The 19200-nt window shown below is 44.4% G+C and overlaps 1 protein-coding gene across 2 annotated transcripts in view; it reads right to left on the bottom strand.

Annotated features, from left to right (window-relative positions):
• The window catches only part of FGFR1 (fibroblast growth factor receptor 1), a 90194-nt gene that overhangs the window by 3959 nt on the left and 67035 nt on the right, over positions 1-19200 (bottom strand). The window contains exons 8-16 of one of the 2 annotated variants that reach the window (XM_063311207.1): positions 16171-16315; positions 13417-13613; positions 9954-10099; positions 8790-8911; positions 8267-8377; positions 7874-8064; positions 5636-5758; positions 3355-3425; positions 1569-1706 (exon numbers count right to left, since the gene is read on the bottom strand). In XM_063311207.1, coding sequence (XP_063167277.1) covers positions 1569-1706; positions 3355-3425; positions 5636-5758; positions 7874-8064; positions 8267-8377; positions 8790-8911; positions 9954-10099; positions 13417-13613; positions 16171-16315 — 1244 coding nt within the window. The remainder of the gene's footprint in view (positions 1-1568; positions 1707-3354; positions 3426-5635; positions 5759-7873; positions 8065-8266; positions 8378-8789; positions 8912-9953; positions 10100-13416; positions 13614-16170; positions 16316-19200) is intronic. The other variant, XM_063311208.1, reaches the window with a different exon arrangement.

Here is a 19200-nt window from a genome sequence, read left to right as displayed (position 1 = left end):
CTCCAGACTGACTCTGTTGACTCACAACATACAAAACAAATGAACAAGATGGAAAATCTGGCCATTTAATACCAAAACATATGCCAACACATGCCAGATATTGGGTTCCATCCACCCTACCCAAGGCCTGGGAGAACATCTTTAAGGCCTTCATCACCATCTGGGTAGGATGAGACTTCAGGTGAAAACAGATTTTGGCTATTTTCAAAAATCTTTACTTTTATGGACACCATTTGGAATCTCCTGGGCACTTTGCTATCTTTGAGCACTGTCTTGCTAACCAGTGCCATATATCAATCTTGGTTAAACTAAGAACGGCCAACAGCATAGTTAAAACCCAGTTAAACGTAGGATCACAATGATTTTCTTTATAGGAAAAAATTGTACCGTAGAATTCCAACTGGGGAAATAAGATAGTACTTGATTTCTTTTAAATATTGCTGTTAATTTTTTTTTAAGATTCCACCCCTTTTTGCCTTCCATTAACCTCTGATGGATTAACTAATTACCATTTAAAACTTTATTTTTCTTTAAAAGATTTATATTTTAAAAACTATAGAAAAAACATTATTTATATTGGTGAAAGAGAGAGAGATAAAAACACACATGCATACAAACGATTGTCATATTGTTGAAATCTAGTACCCCTCTGAGAAGTTTTTTTTCTGTATACCAACCACGGAAACAACACCAGAAATGGGTTTATTTGTGCAGATGGCAAGATTCCATGACAGTGTGAGCTGTTAAACATTGGGGGGGGGGGAGCCCTTGTTTTTTAATTTCTTTCATAACTATTGTATTGTATTTTTATTCTGTTTGGTTTTATTGTCACCACCCAGAGTCAGTTCAGAGCTGGGCAGTGTCTACAGTGAATAAATTAAATAAACTTAATTGATAACTATCATTAGCTGGATTAGTTGGGACAATCTGGAAAGGGAACAAGGTCCTTTCAAGACATCACACTGAATTAGAAAAAAAGGCCTTACTCTACATTAATCTGGAAAAGACTTCTGCTGAGAGAAACAAGCAGAAAAATAGAAGAGCAGGCTCAATGTAGAATTACACCAGGCTTTCAGTGCTGCTGGGAAATAACACTGAATGCCTGACCATCACCGTGCTCAGTCTCGGCCAGCCAGCAGGGAACCTGTGATGTTATGCCCGGGCTGTTGAGCTTGATGAGGCTTTTTCTCAAACTTGGCAGCATCTCAGAGGAACTCATGTTAAAAACAGACCAGCCTCAGAATTCAGAGAACCGTCTGCCAGGAAGGGGTTGGCCAAAGCCCCCTTCGTTTCTCACTTGCAAATGACCAACTCCTGCTCTGGAAAGCTGAAGCATCTCGAAGCAGCAAGAAAAGGCCTCTGAGCCAAGGAGGAGTGAAAAATGATTTTCATTTCCATAAATTTGTTTTAAGAAGACCTTTGTTTTTCAAGGTAATGGCACGTTGGGAGCAGCTGAGAAGAGTCAGTGGAGCTGCAAACCCTCTTCCGCCAGATGCCAAGGCTGGTGCATGCCTTTACATGCTGGGTATGCAGCTTGCCCTCCTCAGCCACCACCCTTGGGCACTCACAGTTCATTGGTGCAGTTGCTGGGCTTGTCCATCCGATGCCCCTCTTTCAGCAGTTTGAACAGCTCCTCCACTGGCACGCCTGGGTATGGAGAACCACCCAGTGTGAAGATCTCCCACAGGAGGACACCAAAGGACCACCTGGTCAGGATGCAACACACACCATGCTTTACGTTGCAGCAGATACAAGCAGCACAGCGCTCTTTTTCTCCCTGTCTGGTGGAATGATGATACAGATCCACAGGGCTCCATCCCCAGCATCCACGTAGCAGGAAAACTTAGGGGGGACACCTATCAGATCTACCCCACCTCATCTAGCATCAACCTTCCTTTCAAAGGAAGAAGGGAAGCAGCAGGATGCATCTCCTCTCCTGAACCAGATCAGCATTTCCCCACCTATATGTCGGAAGACTTGTTTGAACTTTCGTACATTGTTTTTAAATCTCTCTGTTTTAAAATTCTTAAAATAACCCCCTACCCCCCTCCAGGGTAGTTTCCTTTCTCTTTCCCATATCCCCATCTTTCTGCATCATGGCACCATTTGTTTTATGGTTGTTGTTTTTTTAAATTGCCTCTGAACAGAATTACTGAACAAAATCCTTAAAAAAAGGATACAACTTAGGCGATTTTTTTTAAAAAAAGAGCAGCATCCAAAGATCATAAAGCAGCCAGGATTGGAAAAAAAGAATTTACAAACTGTGATTAAGCAGTTCGGGTGATTGGCAGTGTTGAAGATTGTGCAAGGCTGGTTAAGCCACAGAATCTGGCTGGAATGGGTAAATATTAAGCTATCATGATGTATGGCTTGTTGAACTTTGCAAGGAAAAACTGATGGGCCCCTGCCCTGAGAATGTATGGGTCGCTCGTGTCCAGCATCTGTTTTATACAGCAGCCAGCCAAATGTTTCTGGGAAGTTCATGAGCAAGACAAGGAGGAGACTACCTTCTCTCTTGAATGTCCCCAGTGGCTATTATTTAGTGGTAGACAGTCTATGGACTTACTAAGTCTTTGTTGTTATTTTTTAAGTAAACTTGCAGTGCTGAAAAGGAACATACCAAAAGGAGACCCTTGACCTGGCAACAAGATGGAAGCCAACACAGATTTTAGACCGACCAACCCTTGTCGCCAGGTAATACAGACTGAAAATACTGTTCTTGCTTACAGAAATTAGCATTTCATTAAGCTCAGATGGATCACATCTGGTGTATTCCACCTTTGGGAATAACCCCCAGCATACCAGCCTTAATTGAAGATGCCAGAAAGCTTAAGGGGCCTGGGATCTGCAACCAAATATATAGATATATTATTTTTTGGTGGGGGGAGGTTAAGAGGGAAGGGAGAATGTGATTCCAATTAGACAGGCAGGACTAGAAGCTTCAAGGGGAATCCATAAGCATAGCGAGACATGAGTTAACACGGTGAGAGCATGATGGCTGAATAGCTGATGCAGGAAAGTGAAGATCGGAGCTGCAGCCTTTCTCCACCTCTTGCACACTTCCCAAACGTCCTGTCTAGAGCTAAAGCATGGAGTAGAAGGTGGAGTAGGTAGTGAGAGCAGAAAGTTCATCATTCCCCGCATTTATTTGGCACTGAAAACTCTATCTGCCGCTCATGGGTCTGCAGCTTGGAAAAGGATACTCAAAGAACAAGGGTGGTGGCGGTGAAGGTATGGGACACTTAGACATCTGCTACCCAGCTCACAAGAGTGTACGAGGTCAAGGGAATCAACAGAGAGGCTCCACTGAAAGCTCTTTATAGATCTATTTTAAGGAGCCAGAGACATACTCACACATCGCTCTGGTGGGTGTATATTCTATCAAACAAGGCTTCTGGGGCCATCCATTTGACTGGCAGACGACCCTAGAAAGCAGAAAGGATGGCACATCAATCCAAAACCATGGGGGAAGAGAAGGGTGCAAGGGGGGAAGATTAATAACGCAAAGGATCCTAGGGCAAGAGGGAGTGCTGGGCCACCAGTTATCACCGAGGCTTAGATTCAGCAGAGAACCCTACATTGGTTCTCCAGTACAAGTTGCCCCACTGATCCATACAAAAAAATATAGACTGCAGTTAGGACCAAAATAGGCAATATTGTGCTCATAGGCCTCAATATACCCAAAGACACCTCCTTTGGTTCAAAGCAGTCTCCCTGCCCCTGATACATTTTTAAAAAAAAACTTAAACAGGAAGCTGGATATTGGAAAGCATCAGATCACGGAGGCAGGGTATGTTACAGATCCTACCCATTAAGGAGGTCCATCTAGTGGGACCAAGAAGAAGGGCCTTTTCCGTGGTGACTCCCTCCCTGTGGAACATCATCCCTGCAGAGGTAAGATTGGCCCCCACTGAAAGGCCCCGAAGACACGGTTTTGCCAGTGGGCCTGGAGATCCCAGGTTGATGTGGAGCCCATCAAGTGGTTCATTTGAATGCACTGTTGCTGCCAGAGGGATGGGGGTGCAGTGGGTTTTGTATTTGGGGTTTTATTTTTGTAAGCCACCTGGAGTCACTGTGAGTGAGCTGGGTGGCCATAGAAATCTCTTGAATGAATGAATGAATGCAGAACTTACTTTGGGATCCATAAAGGACTCATTGGGACAGTAGACAGCACCTTGGGGAGCTAGCTTGCTGTCTAGTAAATGTGTGTTTTGTGACTGGCCTTGCCCACCAAGGCAAGGAACTATGAAGTCTGTAGACAAAGCCTCATTTGTGATTGTAGAAAGAGGTCCAATTCATTTCTCATGATGTTCACTGTCCTAACAGTCAGGAACCATGCTGAGACAAGGAATAGGTCTCTAGTGTTTTATTACTGCTACATAAGACAGAAAATCCTAACAAACTGAAGAAGCGTGGGAAAACCCGGACAGATAAACCCCCAAAAGTCAAGGCGGGTCTGATCTGTGTCTCTTTGAGTGGCTGCTTAATTCCTCAGTACTACGCATGCGTTTTCCCCCCTGGATAGGGGCCCCCTCCTGCTCACCATCAGTACATCCACCATCATAAAGCAGTAACACAAAAGCAACAGAAGATAAGGGGTATTTGGAAGTAATTGGAAATAATGTCTTCTGTCTTATGGTTTGAAGGAACCCGATGCAATCATCATTACTGAACTAAGCAAAGCCATGGCTAGTTGCTATTTAACCAGCATCTTACCACCTTTAGCTTCTCTTCCAGAAAGGAAAGAGGCAAGGATAATAAGAAGGGAATTTTTTTTTTCTGGATTGTATGAACCATGTAAGTTATGTGAATTAGGAACATGCATATGTATTAGCCTTGTTCTACAGTACATTTGTCTACTAGTTTCCTTTTTTTGTATATAGAACTTTTATTATTTTTTTCCAAAGTATAATTAAGATACAAAAAAGCAAGTACAGAATAGATAGAAAACTGAACTAAAGAAAAAAGAAAAAACTATAGAAGTGTCAATAGAGAGAAAACAGAAACAGAAAGTGACTTCTGACTTTCTCCAATACAGATATAGATGAATTTACAAATCTAGCCTCTTATCATTAATTAAACTGTCATAACATTATTTCTATTAAAACAAGCCATTTAATCACTAAACCCAAAGTCAAAACTTCATTTTTTTTCTATTACAAGCAAGTACTCTAAAAGTGGTTGCCAGGTAGAAATACTGTAAATCCAGAAACACAGGGTCTACTAGTCTCAAGGACAGAAAGAGCTACAGAATCTCATCTTCCCAACTGATTATCTTGGGACGCTGAGAAAACTTCTGAACGGGCTTTAATTTTACCCCAAAATCTATTTTTTCCCCGGTCTTGTGACTAGAGGAAGACTATGCGGGGAAATTATGCCATGCACACCTAATCCAGAAAAGTTGTACAGACCACAAGAATCCAGTTTTAACAGATACAGATGCCCCCCTCTTTCCTTCCCTCCCTGCCTAGCTACCTATCTTCCTAGTCTTTCCTTTGAGGCATTGCTAGGCCTTTGTGACCATAGAAGTTTTCCTGCAAATTCTTCATATCCTTTTCTGCAACTGCCCACTGAGCTTTTCTGCAGTGCTCAAACGCAGCATAACTTGAGCCCCCCTTCGACAGATGCCACTCACATTTGTTGTCTTCTTGTAATAATCTATGTGGTGAATGTCTCGAGCCAGGCCGAAATCAGCAATCTTCATCACGATGTCTTCTGTTACCAGCACATTCCTGGCAGCCAAATCTCGGTGAATGCACTAAAGAGGAAAATACAGACCATGACAGACCTCCTACAGTGAAGCAGCTCTGGAAGGCACAGAAGAATCTTGGGGCTGAAGATCAGTAGAACCCCCTGAATTCTTTGAAATCACATCTCGTTAAAATGCTAAATATTGTGTCGACAAAAAACCAGTACAAACCAATCCATCTCTGTACAACTGCTGAGTGTTGAAACTCTACCTTTCAGCTACAAGAATTCTTACCTCTCATTCTTTCTTCATAATCACAACATACAAAATCCTGCTCTTCAGAAACATGAACTCTGTGATTCCTTTCTTCTCGGCCTCATTACTACATCCCGTATTTTTATATGCCTCGTGCAGAAGTCTTGAGTTATCCTACTACTACCACTACGAAATCTTAATACGATCACAAATCCCATCAGAGGGGGCCTGGTATCAGTAAAGAAGGGGCATATGTAGCTTTTATTGTTGTAGGTTTTGAGCCAAGAATGATGTTTCCAAGAATCAGCACCACTTCCAGGCCCCCTTTCCTGGTAATAACCTACAGAATACACCAGGGTTTCTCCACCAGGGTTCCGTGGCACCCGCGAGTTCCATGAGGGGTCACTAGTGGTTCCTTGGGAGATCACGATTTATTAAATATAAATATATATATATATATTTCAAATTTGGGCAACTTCACCTTAAAGAGGTAAGTTTCATTCTTGGTTTTCAGTTTAAGAATGCTGTTCATGCCTATAGACAGGCCTACCCATGAAATGAATAGAATAATTTTGTAACTTCTGGCCTCTGTTTGAGCCTGAATGTGCAGGGGTTCCCTGAGGTCTGGAAAAGATTTCAAGGGTTCCTCCAGGGTCAGAAAGTTGACAAAGCCTGGAACACACTGACACCAACATACCTCTTTCTTTAAAAACACCCCATACCAATCAGTCACTCAGCCAACAGACATTACACCGGGTAGCAGCAGAGAAAGAAAAAACGTTCCACCCATCTAGCTGACCAATTCTATCTTAATCCTCTAGCTTACTTTCTGTTAAAAAACTAGCTATTTCTTTTAAGAACTTGTGCTGAACTTGGCCTCTTTCTTTTCCTCTTGTGCAATGTCTTTAAGAGTGTAAGCTGCAGGGCAAATATTTTTTATTGATTATATAGCAAGCAATTTTGAGAACTTTTTTGGCTAAAAGGTAGCATGAAAATTTGAAAATAAGTATACTGTCCCATAACACATGTAATATGGGCAGCTCACAAACCAGCAGTCATATCATCAACCTTTCTGTTACTTTCTTCCTGTACCTTTGAACCCCAAAGTGGGGTCTTGCAGGTCCAGGGCCACCTGCCTCCCCAATTTTTAATTTCTATTCAGAACTTCTCTCAAATCACACTGCCACTTTGAGGCAGGAAACACACAAAAGTGATTGCATAATCCTAAACTGTTTCAACTGTTTTAATGATAATTGAGTATACAGGTAGTCCTTGCTTAATGACCATTTGTTTAATGATGGTTTGGAGATACGACAGGGCTACAAAAGTTACTCACAACCTGTCCTCGAAGTTACGTTCATCGCACCACCCCCATGGTCATGTGAGAATGATTTGGGCACTTGGCAACCAGCTTGCATTTATGACCGGTTGCAGAGCCCTGCAGTCATGTGATCACAATTTGTGACCTTCCCAGCCAGCTTCCGACAAGCCAAATCAATAGGGAACCACTGATTCACTTAACGACTGTGGTAAAAATGGTTGTAAAATTGGGTAGTCACATGATGCCCCACTTAATGACCACATCACTCAGCAACCAAAATTCTGGTCCAATTGTGGTCATTAAGTGAGGACTATCTGTACAGTAATGGTACTGATTTTACTTCTGATTTTGTTTGCATTGATTTTATAGTCAGGTTGCATAGCTGCAAGTCACCACGAGTGCGACTCGAAGTATAAAAGCGGGGTGCATATTTTCATGATGACTGATAATTAGCACCTTTAAGGAAAATCCCACCTTTTCTCCAAGACATCTTCATCTCATCTATTTTGCATCCTAACTGATTTCACTGGGGCTCTCAACCTGACAAGCTGCTAATCAGTTGCCCACCTCTGTTCAAACTCTCATTCCTTTCTCCTGCAATTGCTCACCTTTTTGGATGCCAGGTATTCCATGCCCCTGGCCACTTGGTATGCACATGACACCAGATCTTTGAAAGAGAGCTGTTCTTCCGGGACGTGGGTGGGGTTATAACAGTATTCCATGCCAGGAGGGCGACGAGCTTGCAGATATTCCCTTAGGTTCCCCTTGGATGCATACTCTACGATCACATAGAGTGGGCCTGGCAGAGGGAAAGACAGTAAGCATTAGCAGAGACAGTGATACAGCCACCGTCCCAATTCAATTCACATGGCATTTCTGATACCTAACAGGCCATCTGGAGTGGTGGCCAGTTGAGGATGTCACGGAATGAGTCTGAGAGCTTTTGCCTGCCAGGTAGGGCTTCTGTCACTGAGCCACACCTTCACCTCAGAAGCACTTACCATCCTGAGTACACGCTCCAAGAAGATTGATGATGTTCTTGTGCTTCCCAATCATTTTCATCATCTCCATCTCTGAGATCAAGTCAGACAGGTCCTTCTCAGTGGCATCAGCTAGGGAGGAAAAAGATACCAAGTCCTGACTGATTGGGTCAAAGACGCACTGAAGTGAGGTCAGATACTGGAAGTGCCTGGCTGAAATAGGTCTCCTATTAATATACGAAATCTGCAATTTCAGTGAACTTCAAATCACCCTTGGTGTGTGTCTGTGTATTCATGACACACACACATACCGTACACATACATGCTCACACATCAAGGGAGATTTGAAGTTCACCTGAATTCATCAGTTGATATGAAAGAAAGGATGTCCTCGTGTACAGATTAACGTAGGTTCAAATGTTAAAAATGTAGACTCAGGAGGACCTTACCAAGAGCTTCGTGCAAGAAGCAAGGCAAGGAGCTTTTTGAAACTTGGGAGGAAAATGGTAACCTGGAGATAAACCAGATAATGGCTATTACTTACATTTTAGCATTTTCACTGCCACTTTAGTAACTCGGTTTGGCTTGTCTTTATCCAGGCCTATTGCTTCAGCTAGTACAACTTGTCCAAAGCAACCTTCCCCCAGGGGTTTCCCTAGAATCAGCCTAGAATGAAACGAAGGAAACTTGGTTATAACAGGGAGGACCTTGCTAATCTCTGCAGTGAATGAACTGCAACTCAGCCAATAGGGTCGAAGTATGGATCTAAACTGTCTTTTCTGGTTACTGCCCAATGATAGTGTCTGCATATCCCACAGATATCTCCCTACTCCTCTCAGAGACTTGACAGACCCTTCTGGCATCAAAAATCCAGGCCTAGTTGTTTAGGGTGGGAAGGAATTTCACAACTGTTACTAATATTTACTGCCTTCTGATAAGAATAATGAACTGTTGAAGAGCAGAGAGAGATTTCTTAAGCACAGGCAATCCTAACAAAAGTTCAGGACCAAAAATAAATTATTTTAGAGGCTGGCTGGTCCTCTCTAAAACAGTCTCCCATTATATGGTTCATTTATGTACAGAGATTTTTGATGGGAGAGGTTTCAAAAATGTAGTATCTGCTATCTGGGTATACAGAATTGCCAAGGCCTGCTCTTGTTTTTAAGAGAATCTGATATTTGTTATTATATTCTTGTCTTTTTCAGCATAATTCCTGTCAGGGAACAAATCAAGAAAGGCCAAGTGCACTGGAATGCAAAGAGTGTGCTTTTAAGAAGTCATGAGGGGGGGCAAGACTGCATTGTTGCCAGCCTTTGGATATATCACTCCCAAAATCCACAGTTCCTTGCAGCACATGAACTAGAAAGCAAACAGATGGTTTCCCAGGACTTGTCAGCAGTCTACTTAAATACTCTAAAAAGGATCTCCCTCACTTCATGCTAAAACAATTCCTCCAGCTGATGGTTCAGAAACATCATCATCAAAGTCATCCAAGCATTTTTTTTAAAAAAGGGTACTTGTTATGAAAAATTACATAATGTTCCTGGAATTTTTCTGGCTCTGGCTCTTCAATTTATTATTGCATTTATGAAGGAGCTGAATCCCAACTCAACGGGCACAAAGCTTTCCCCAACGACTTAGCTTTTAAAAAACATTAGAAATGCCTCTTTGGTTGAGCCCATCCAAAATTAAGAGGAGGATTTGGTACCTGTCCCTGGGCAACTCCCAGCGAGGGTCTTCTGGCAGCTCGTATTCAGATACACCTGCCAGCATTGGAGTCCCACTGGAGGAGAGCCTTGAGGGACGCACAAGCATCACACCTGAATTCATGGAGGAACTTGAATCAGCTGAGACCTGCACCAGAAGATGGGAGAGAGTGGGGGTTACCTTTGTCAAAGTCCTCTCGAGAAAATGTAGTTCGAGTTTGGTAGGGGAAGAGCCACATGCCTTCAAACAAATTATATCACCTTTTACTGGAAATGGGTGCTCTTACTGCTATAAAGAAACTTGAGGTACTAGGACCTTGGAGAAGACTCATATACCAATGGTTGACCATTGGCTTTGTAAGCAGAAGGCTCCACATTCAGTCTCAGGTTCTGACAGACAAGACTAGAATACCTTCTGCTTGTGATTCTGGAAAGCTACCACCAACAAGTTTAGACCATATTTATCCTTAGATCGACTAGGGTCCAACTTGGAATAAAATGGCTTCCTGAGCTCCGGTCTCCCCAGAAATTGGAGTACATGAGCATTCTACAGCTCTTACCCTCTTGCTACCACCACGACATTTAATATGGGTTCAAATATCTTCTACCCTCCCTCCTGCTGCATCAGGATAGGTCAGCACATCTATTGCAGGATAAGGCTGTGGAAAGCATCTGAAGGGATGTATCAGCAAAGTGTCCCTGTTAGAAACACTGGACTACAGGTTCTGGGAAGCTCAACATGGCTGTCTGGAGACTTTTTTAGGCCATTTCCATGTGCGTGTGTATATGGACATCACTTCACCAATAATCCCAGCAGATGCACTGTTTGCGCATGTAACCTGACAGCCTTTGAAGCCATCATGCACTCTAATTCCTACTTAAGTGCAGGAGGAGCAAGCTAACTTCTGGATCAGCCCCTGCAGATCCCCATGTGTCAACAAGCAGAGCTGCAAGGTTGCCTGCAGAGATGGAAATCTCAACAATACAGGAGCAAAACAGCGATCTCTTCCGTCCTATCCTTTGCAAGCCTCCATGGCAAGTTAGTGCTTAACTTTTTGTGCTTCCTGTGGGCTGCCTTGATTGCATTGTGGCTGGTAGAAGAGGCTAGCCAGAGGCAAGAACATCCCTGAAATGGCCTCCACTCTAGCTTGCATGTGTATCTAAACTTGTTCATACCGTCAGGCTCTTTGGCATTGCCTAAAACCAAATCTGATTTTTCCAAACGCAATGATCACAAAGTCTCTTTGGAAAGAATTTTTGAGAAGAGAGGGATGAGGTTACAAAAATTCCAGCAACTGAACTATTCCCCATCTACAACCAATATATCCCCAATGTACATTAGGGCAGACTTGTTTTAAAAGTTTTTTTCCTAACTGCTTCTCGTGAAGTTTGCAGCTGGCTGTTTACTTAAGAATCTCTTGGATTTTATCAGTCTGGGACAATGTTTCTCAACCTTGGTAGCCTGAAGATGTGTGGACTTCAACTCCCAGAATTCCCCAGCCAGCAAGGCTGGCTGGGGAATCCTGGGAGTTGAAGTCCACACATCTTCAGGCTACCAAGGTTGAGAAACATTGGTCTGGGAACCAACTCTTACATCGACTTCAGACCCAGCAAGGCCCCAGTCTATGGGAGATCTATCGGAAGTCGGGGGTTTTCACTGCAGGGCTCCTGAATAGATGAATAACAAGGTGTCACTAAATGAAAAAAAATGCAAAGCAAGGTGTCTGTGGAAAAGATGGCTCACAGTAACACCAGGCTTAAATTCCAGAGGATGTAAGAAGGGTCTGCACCCTCATTTTGGCAGTAAGCCACCAATGAATTTAAGTGGCTTGATGTAGTGCACAATAAAGATCCTTAATTAGCTCTGCCATGTGGAGGATCTGAATAGCTTTTGCTGCAGTCAGGCCGATGAGAGGACGGATCCTGACGCGCATTCCCAATGCAAGCTGGAAAGCTGGCAAACCACCAAAACTGCCTGTTGTTGCAGCTGAGGCAAGACATTTGCACTGAGGCACTTGCAAGGGGAGAACCGCTCCAAGACCGGACTGCTTTTTCAAGTGCCTTTTCAATTGAATTTTGTTTGAGTTGATGCTGTTACTGTCTTCAAGGCGTTTATGTTAGGGCTAATCACTCAATCACTTTGGTTTTTTTTTATTGACAGTTGTGTTTGTGTTGATTCCTGGCATGCTGTTCTGAACCCCTCCTCTGTGAGAAATAGTGGTATTAAAATATAAAATATAAAACAATATAAGATAAAATATTCTGCAGGCTCCAGCATTAATAAACCTGGATGTTTAAAATGGAGACACTTGTACACCAGCTGCTGCAGCATGACATCCACCTTGATGGGTCGTAAGCTGCGCAGCCCCTACTTTAGCATAATATGGACAGTCATCATTACTTCTTCCTCCTTCTCAGGTGAGTGCCAAAATCTCACTAGACTTCATGAGACTTCAGCATTCCTGTAATATTTTAGATGGTTTTAAAGCAAATTTTCAAGGGGAGAAGGGACAGCTCTGGGGCGAGCAGCTGCTCTCGTGCCCATAGATGCTACGTGGTTGATCTCTGCCCTAATCTTTGTTAAACTAAAGAGGTCTCTCTTCCTGGTGCCCGTGCTGTGACCAGCTTCTTCTTTCCAAATATAAAAAACTTATGTTCAAAACAAGGCTGGGAACACCTGCAGAGAACAACACTTTAGAATTCTTTCCAAACATGTCTTCCCTGAGTCACATGACCAGACAGGAGGTGGGCTTAAGAATGGAACAGTGGCCATATTCTCACTACTGCCCAAAGGGGTGCATTGGGGGACAATTTTCCTGGGAATTTTTCCCTGCAACCCCTGGCCAAATCTGGACCATTTATTAAACCCGATCTTTCTTTTGCCAGATTGTCTCCCTCCACCCCAAATTCACTTCCATTCTGTTATATTTTCACAGAGTTATCCAGCTGATGGACGGACAGAGTCCTGAGGCCCTTTAACCTAATTTCTTTCTTTCAGGGTTTTGTTGGGTTGGTAAGAATAAAAAAGTAGGAAAAGCCTGCAGAGGAGGCTTTCTAGAATTCTTCCCAACCCAGGATCATCTGCTGTGGGTCATGTATCCAACAAGGAAGGGAGCTTAAGAATGGAGCAGTCAACAGTATTCTGCACCGCTGCCTAACTGACCCTCCCACGCTGATGCATGGGGGAATTTTTCTCCACAGCCAGATGGAGTTCATTTTGAAACTTCTCGTTTCTTTTGGTAGCATCTTCCTCCAGACCAAATTTGTCCTGTTCTATTCAGGTTTGGGAGAGTTATCCTGCTAATGGACAGACAGGGTCTTGAAACTCTTTATTTAATTTCTTTCCAACGTTCTGCGGAGTTGCAGAAAATAACAGGTGTCTCCCACTGAGATGTGGTCTGCTTTGCCAGATGCTCTGAGGGGGATTATAGGTTACAATCAAACCCCCTATCTACTTTCTGTTACCTGTCTGCGCAAGGGGATGCTCTTGGCCAGTTTATGGACAGCCAGCTGGCTGTTGAAGTCGGTCTTCTTGGTGGTACTCTTCATCTTGTAAATGAGGACAGTCACGATCATGCAGGAGATGAGGAAACCCCCTGTGCAGTAAATGATTATCTCCAAGTACAAAGGGGAGGTCATCATGGCTGGCTTTTCTTCTATAGCTGAATCAGTATAAAGGAAACATTAGCACAAAGGTCCTCAGTTGGTGACAACCAGAAAAACCAGTAGGGTCAAAAGGACAGCTCATGCCAAGCCTACCATGTTGGTTCTGGCATGACATGGTATGAGAATCTTATCCAACCACTGCTATGGTTTAGCATAATATCTGAACCAGGGCACTAGGGCTTGTTCAAGAAATTATAATTAAAATAACCCTGGCTTAGCATAGGGTCTGTACCATTTAGCATGAAGCTGAGAAGCTTCCGTACTCCTCTGCATGGCCTTGAAATAAAAAAGTGGGAGGTGATACCAAAGGCTTTTCACCTCTCAACCCAAACCAGCATGCATCAATTCAGTTTCCAGAGCAGAATCTTGCATGATATGCTGGAATCACTTCCTTTAGACTAGTAACTTCACATACAACTGCTGTGTCTAAAGAAAGTCCATTTATTTCATTTGATGTTCCTACAGTGGCTGTTTCAAAGGAGGCTTCCTTTTGCCTTGGCTTCTGCCACCAGGATGCTGGAGGGAGATGAAGTCCTGGCTTTTATATTCCTCCCTCCCAAATGTTCAAAAAGATTTCCGGCTCGTTCATTTTGATTGACTTTTGTAAAACTTTGCTGACCGGAGGACCATATCGTGCTGCCAAAGCAAGCCTTCCAGAATCATACAGACCATGTTTGCACAGCAGATATATCAAGGGGGTCAAATGGTACCACTTTTTCTATTGCACCAAACTGGGCAAGGTTTTGCCCCGAAATATTCTCAGCAGCAAAACAGTTTCTGAGATGGCAGTGCCACCTTACCTGTTTTTTTCTAGCTACTACTACTGTAGCAACAGCTTAATACTTTGACTATATGACAATTGCCAGCAAGAAAACACAATGCTGGTACTATAAGAATGTTCTCAGTGTGTTATGCAGAGGTATTGAGTAGAGGCACAACCCTTTAAAAGGGGATGAAGCAAGAAATCAAACTTCCCCCCTCCCCACTCCAACTTTCCCTTCCCAGAAATAACAATAATAATCAGAGAATGGTAGTGGGGATTGGAAGAGGATAGAGAAGATGTGATCAGAGAAGACAAAACAGCCCTGTTATCATCTTTCCCTTTAAAGATGGTAGGGGTCTGAACGGGTGTGACAAGGAGAGGAAAAGTAAGCCTTGACAACAGAAAAGGCTTGGGGAGGAGGCATGAATACAATCTACAGCAATAGCTCATAGCTTCCTCCCCAATCAGTTATCAGGTTCTTGCCGGCCAACTATTGATGGCTGAAAAAGAGGCCATCATCAAGTCAGCAGGCCTGTCCACTGAAGAGAAATGCATGCAGAACCTTCTTAGCCCAAAGAGAATGCAAGATTCCACTCCACCAAAGCCGGATTCCATTCCCGTTCAAGGGCAAGGCTGTGAAGGAGTAAGTTGGGGTCTTGGGATACTTAATTTCTGTAATCAGCTCTTGGGAGGATGGGACTAGGAACCACAGTGGTCCCATCTTCTGTGTGTCTTGCATGGAGATAAACAGGACAAGGGAAAATTGATATCCAGCTTCTCCAACTCTCATACCTACATTGTTGTATCCTTTACGGTGGGTATGTACATGTGGGAGTGTGTATGCAATAATGAACAATTATTGTGCTGTTGTGTTGACTTCCAAGTTGATATATATGTACCTGTGGACCATAACTGGATACAAGGGCAGCCACGCCATCCTTTAGTTTACAACTGGTATTGTATTGTAATGAATGAGGGCATAGCATGCTACTCCCAAGAGTGAGAAAGACAGTGTGTATATGTGCACTTACTTGCACACATAGAGGAACACGGAGTGGCACTCAGCACTGCAGCCCCAATACAGATCATTATACAATGACTTCTTTGAACCCACTGTGGCTCATTCGCTGCCTTTTGATGGTTCTTTTTGAAAAGCAATACAGTTTTGGGTAAAGGTGAATTTTCAAAGAGGCATTTGAGCATTTACAGATGTGTCTCTAATTTGGAAAAGTTGGGAATTCAAAGGACCCAATCTGCTGCCCCTATTTCTATTCTGTATTGCATTTGGTTGGCCTGCTATCATCCCCAAGTCCATCTCATATATCCCCTGGAATTGCACCTTTGGGTCCCATGTCTTTTCTTTGCCAAAGGCAAAGCAAAGCACCAAGAGGGTAATAGCCTTGCCTAAAAGAATGGAACTGGCTGATGAAAAACCCGGACCTAGATTCTAGTTAAACGCAAATTAGGAATGCCCAATACCTTGGCCTGCGAGAGCCACCACAGTGCTGTAGACTATCCCAATTTAGCAGAAGAGGAAAATGGACCAAATGGGAGGCAATGGCTTACCTGCAGGCTCACAGAAGCTTTCTATCCTGAACTGGGGCTGACGGATACATTTTGATTGTCACCAGTCCATCCCACCCACAGGAGGAAGCCAATTGGTGGGGGCCCTCTATCACTCCTCCTTCCCTACCTCCAAGGGGCCTGGCTCTTGCAAACCATGGCAAACTAATTCCCAAAGCTAGACAAGAGACAGCAAGGAGACAGCAAGGAACAGAACCAGTATATACCTTCTAGAACCGTCAACCATGCAGAGTGATGGGAGATCCCAATAGAATTACCCGCCAAACAAGTATACTGCCCAGCATCCTCAAAGGAGACATTCCTTAAGTGAAGAACTTCCATTTCTTTGTCAGTTGTGTTAACACCAGCTGTCTAGAAAGGGGAAAAACGGAAGCAAAACAAAACAAAACAAAACAAAAAACCAGGAAAATAGGACGAGCAAATGTAAGACAAGCTGCAGGAGGAGGAAGGAGATAACATGCCTCTCGAGATCTCCTGAAGGACACAGACACCACTGTAGCCTAATGACAGAGAGCCTCAGGACAACCACCAATCCAGGCTGGCTTAAAGCGGGCAGTGTTAAAAAACAAACGAAAAACAACAACCCTTCACCATACTGAACTTCCCTGCCCATCTGAACATGCTGGGGATGGGCCACATGGAAAAATTGACCTCGGGGAGGTGAAGACCAGCTTAGTTTCACAGCATGGGACAGGCAAAGCGATGGATGGAAAGGGAAGGGTCAGAGAAGAGAGGAAGTTTGGAGCATAGAGCTGACATGCCCTTGAAAGAAAAGAGGGAGCAGTCTGCTTCCAATAGGGACACACACAAGAGAAGTCACAACTTTGCTTTGGCTGGAAAAGCAGAGAGAGTCGGGGAATTCAAAACCACACGTACTGGAAGGAAGGCTTGCATCATTGACAGCCAGCTGAAAAGCAATGGGGCAAATAATGTAACAAATACGAATATGTATTTCTTGTAAATGAGGTTTTGATTTTGCTGTCCCAAAAGGAAATCTACACTGAGACAGTGATATTTAAATTAGTTTAATAATCTGGGAAGAAATGAGATAATTATCAGTATTTCTCTGACAGGCTTATAAAGGTAGTTCTCGCTTAATGACCACAAGTGGGACTGGAATTTTGGTTGCTAAACAAAGCAGTTGTTAAACGAATCCAACCCAATTTTATGACCTTTTTTTTTTACAGTGATCATTAAGTGAACCACCAAGGGCGTTAAGCAAGCCATGTGGCTGTTAAGCGAATCACATGGTTTCCCATTGATTTTGCTTGCCAGAAGCTGACCAGGAAGGTTGAAAATGGCAACCACAAGACGACGGGATGCTGTGATGGTCATACATGCAAAATGGTCACCAAGTGCCCAAATTGTGATTATGTGACTGGGGGAGGGCAACGCTGTGATGGTTGTAAGTGTGAGGACTGGTCGCAAGTTGGTTTTTTCAGCACCATCATAAGTCACTAAACTAATGGTTGTTAAGAAAGGACTACCTGTATCAGCGCCCCAATCGAGAAAAACACAACTTGGTGTTCAAGCAAAAGGTTTCTGGATGGCGTGCCCCCTCTTGACTAGTGAGAGAAGCCGAGGGAGAGCACGGTGAATGAGTGGATGGGCGATGGCGGGGCTCTGACAGCACCAAGAGCGCGAGCTGGTGCGCTCGAAGGGCCTGCCATCGCACTGCGACCGGTTGAGCGTGTGAGTGGATGAGTGAGTGTTTGAATGGAGGAATCCCTATTTTCAACCAGGGATCTTTGGAGTCCAGGATTGGGAGCTAATGGACTGCAAGACTCTGGGGACTGGAGGGTGCGACAGATGATCGAGGTGGTGATGGGCCAGGGACATTATGACGGGAGCCAGAGGGCGGGACATCTACGGGGAAGATGCCCCCGGTGTTTATTACCGGTGGCATGTTCCGGCCCTCTGTGCTCAGACCCAGATCCTGGTCAGCAGACCCATGGAGGACCTGACCTCTGGCTGCTGCTTTGTAATGCCAGGTCCGTTAACAACAAGGCCCCCCTCATTTGTGATTTGATCACAGAGGAGGGGGCTGACCTGGCGTGCATTACTGAAACCTGGCTGGGCCTGGAAGGAGGTGTCCCTCTTGTGGAGATGTGCCCGGCTGGGTTTTGAGTATGGCACCAGCCGAGACTTCAGGGCAGGGGAGAATGAGTGGCTGTTGTCTTCCGGGAATCTCTGGTGGCCTTCAGGGGCCATGCTCCACAAGTGACCATGTGTGAGACCCTGTTTTTCAAGTTGGGTTCCCGGGAACAGTTGGGGGTGTTGCTACTGTACCAGCCTCCCTGCTGCATAGCAACTTCTCTGCCTGAGCTGCTGGAGGCCATCTCGGGGTTGGTGTGGGAGTTCCCCAGACTTATGGTTCTGGGGGACTTCAATCTGCTGTCCCTGGGACAGGCCTCGGAGGCAGCTCGGGAATTCATGACCACCATGGCGGCCATGGACCTGATTCAGATTATTCAGGACCCAACTTGGGACAGTGGCCTCACCCTGGATTTAGTTTTCTTGTTGGAGCAGTGGCAATGTGATCTGAGGGGAGAAGTACATCTTTCCCCTTTGTCATGGTCAGACCACGCCCTGGTGAGCCTGAGATTCTGCTATGCTGCTCGCCTCTGCAGGGAGGCAGGACCCATTTGACTGGTCTGCCCCCAGCGACTAATGGACCCGTCTTCTAGGGTTCAGTCGAAGCCTGTTGTTCCCCATCCATGCCCCCACAGCCCCCAGGCACCTGGAGAGGGTGGCCATAGCATCACTTACTTCACCCAGGATGGAGATATATAATTGAGTATCATCAGCATATTGATGATACCTCATCCCTTGGTGATGGATGATCTCACACAGAGGTTTCATGTAGATGTTAAAAAGGAGCAGACAGAGTACCAAGCCCTGCGGCACCCCACAAAAAAGGGGCCACGGGCTGGATCTCTCGCTCCCTATCACCACCAATTGGGACCAACCCTGTAGGAAGGAGGTGAACCAGCACAAAACTATGCTGCCCACCCCCAACTCCCTGAGCCAACCCAAAAGGATACCATGGTTGATGGTATCGAAAACTGCTGAGAGGTCAAGAAGAGCCAGGATGGATGCACTGCCTCCATCCCACTCCCACCAGAGGTCATCCATAAGTGTAACCAATGCTGTTTCCGTCCCATAACCGGGCCTGAAACCTGACTGAAAGGGGTCTAGATAATCCATTTCATCCAGAATCCTCTGGAACTGCAACA

Source organism: Candoia aspera, chromosome 9 (genome assembly GCF_035149785.1).
Source record: "Candoia aspera isolate rCanAsp1 chromosome 9, rCanAsp1.hap2, whole genome shotgun sequence".
NCBI lineage: Eukaryota > Metazoa > Chordata > Lepidosauria > Squamata > Boidae > Candoia > Candoia aspera.
Note: the sequence above shows the minus strand (reverse complement) of the source record. Positions and strands in the feature narration are given on the sequence as shown.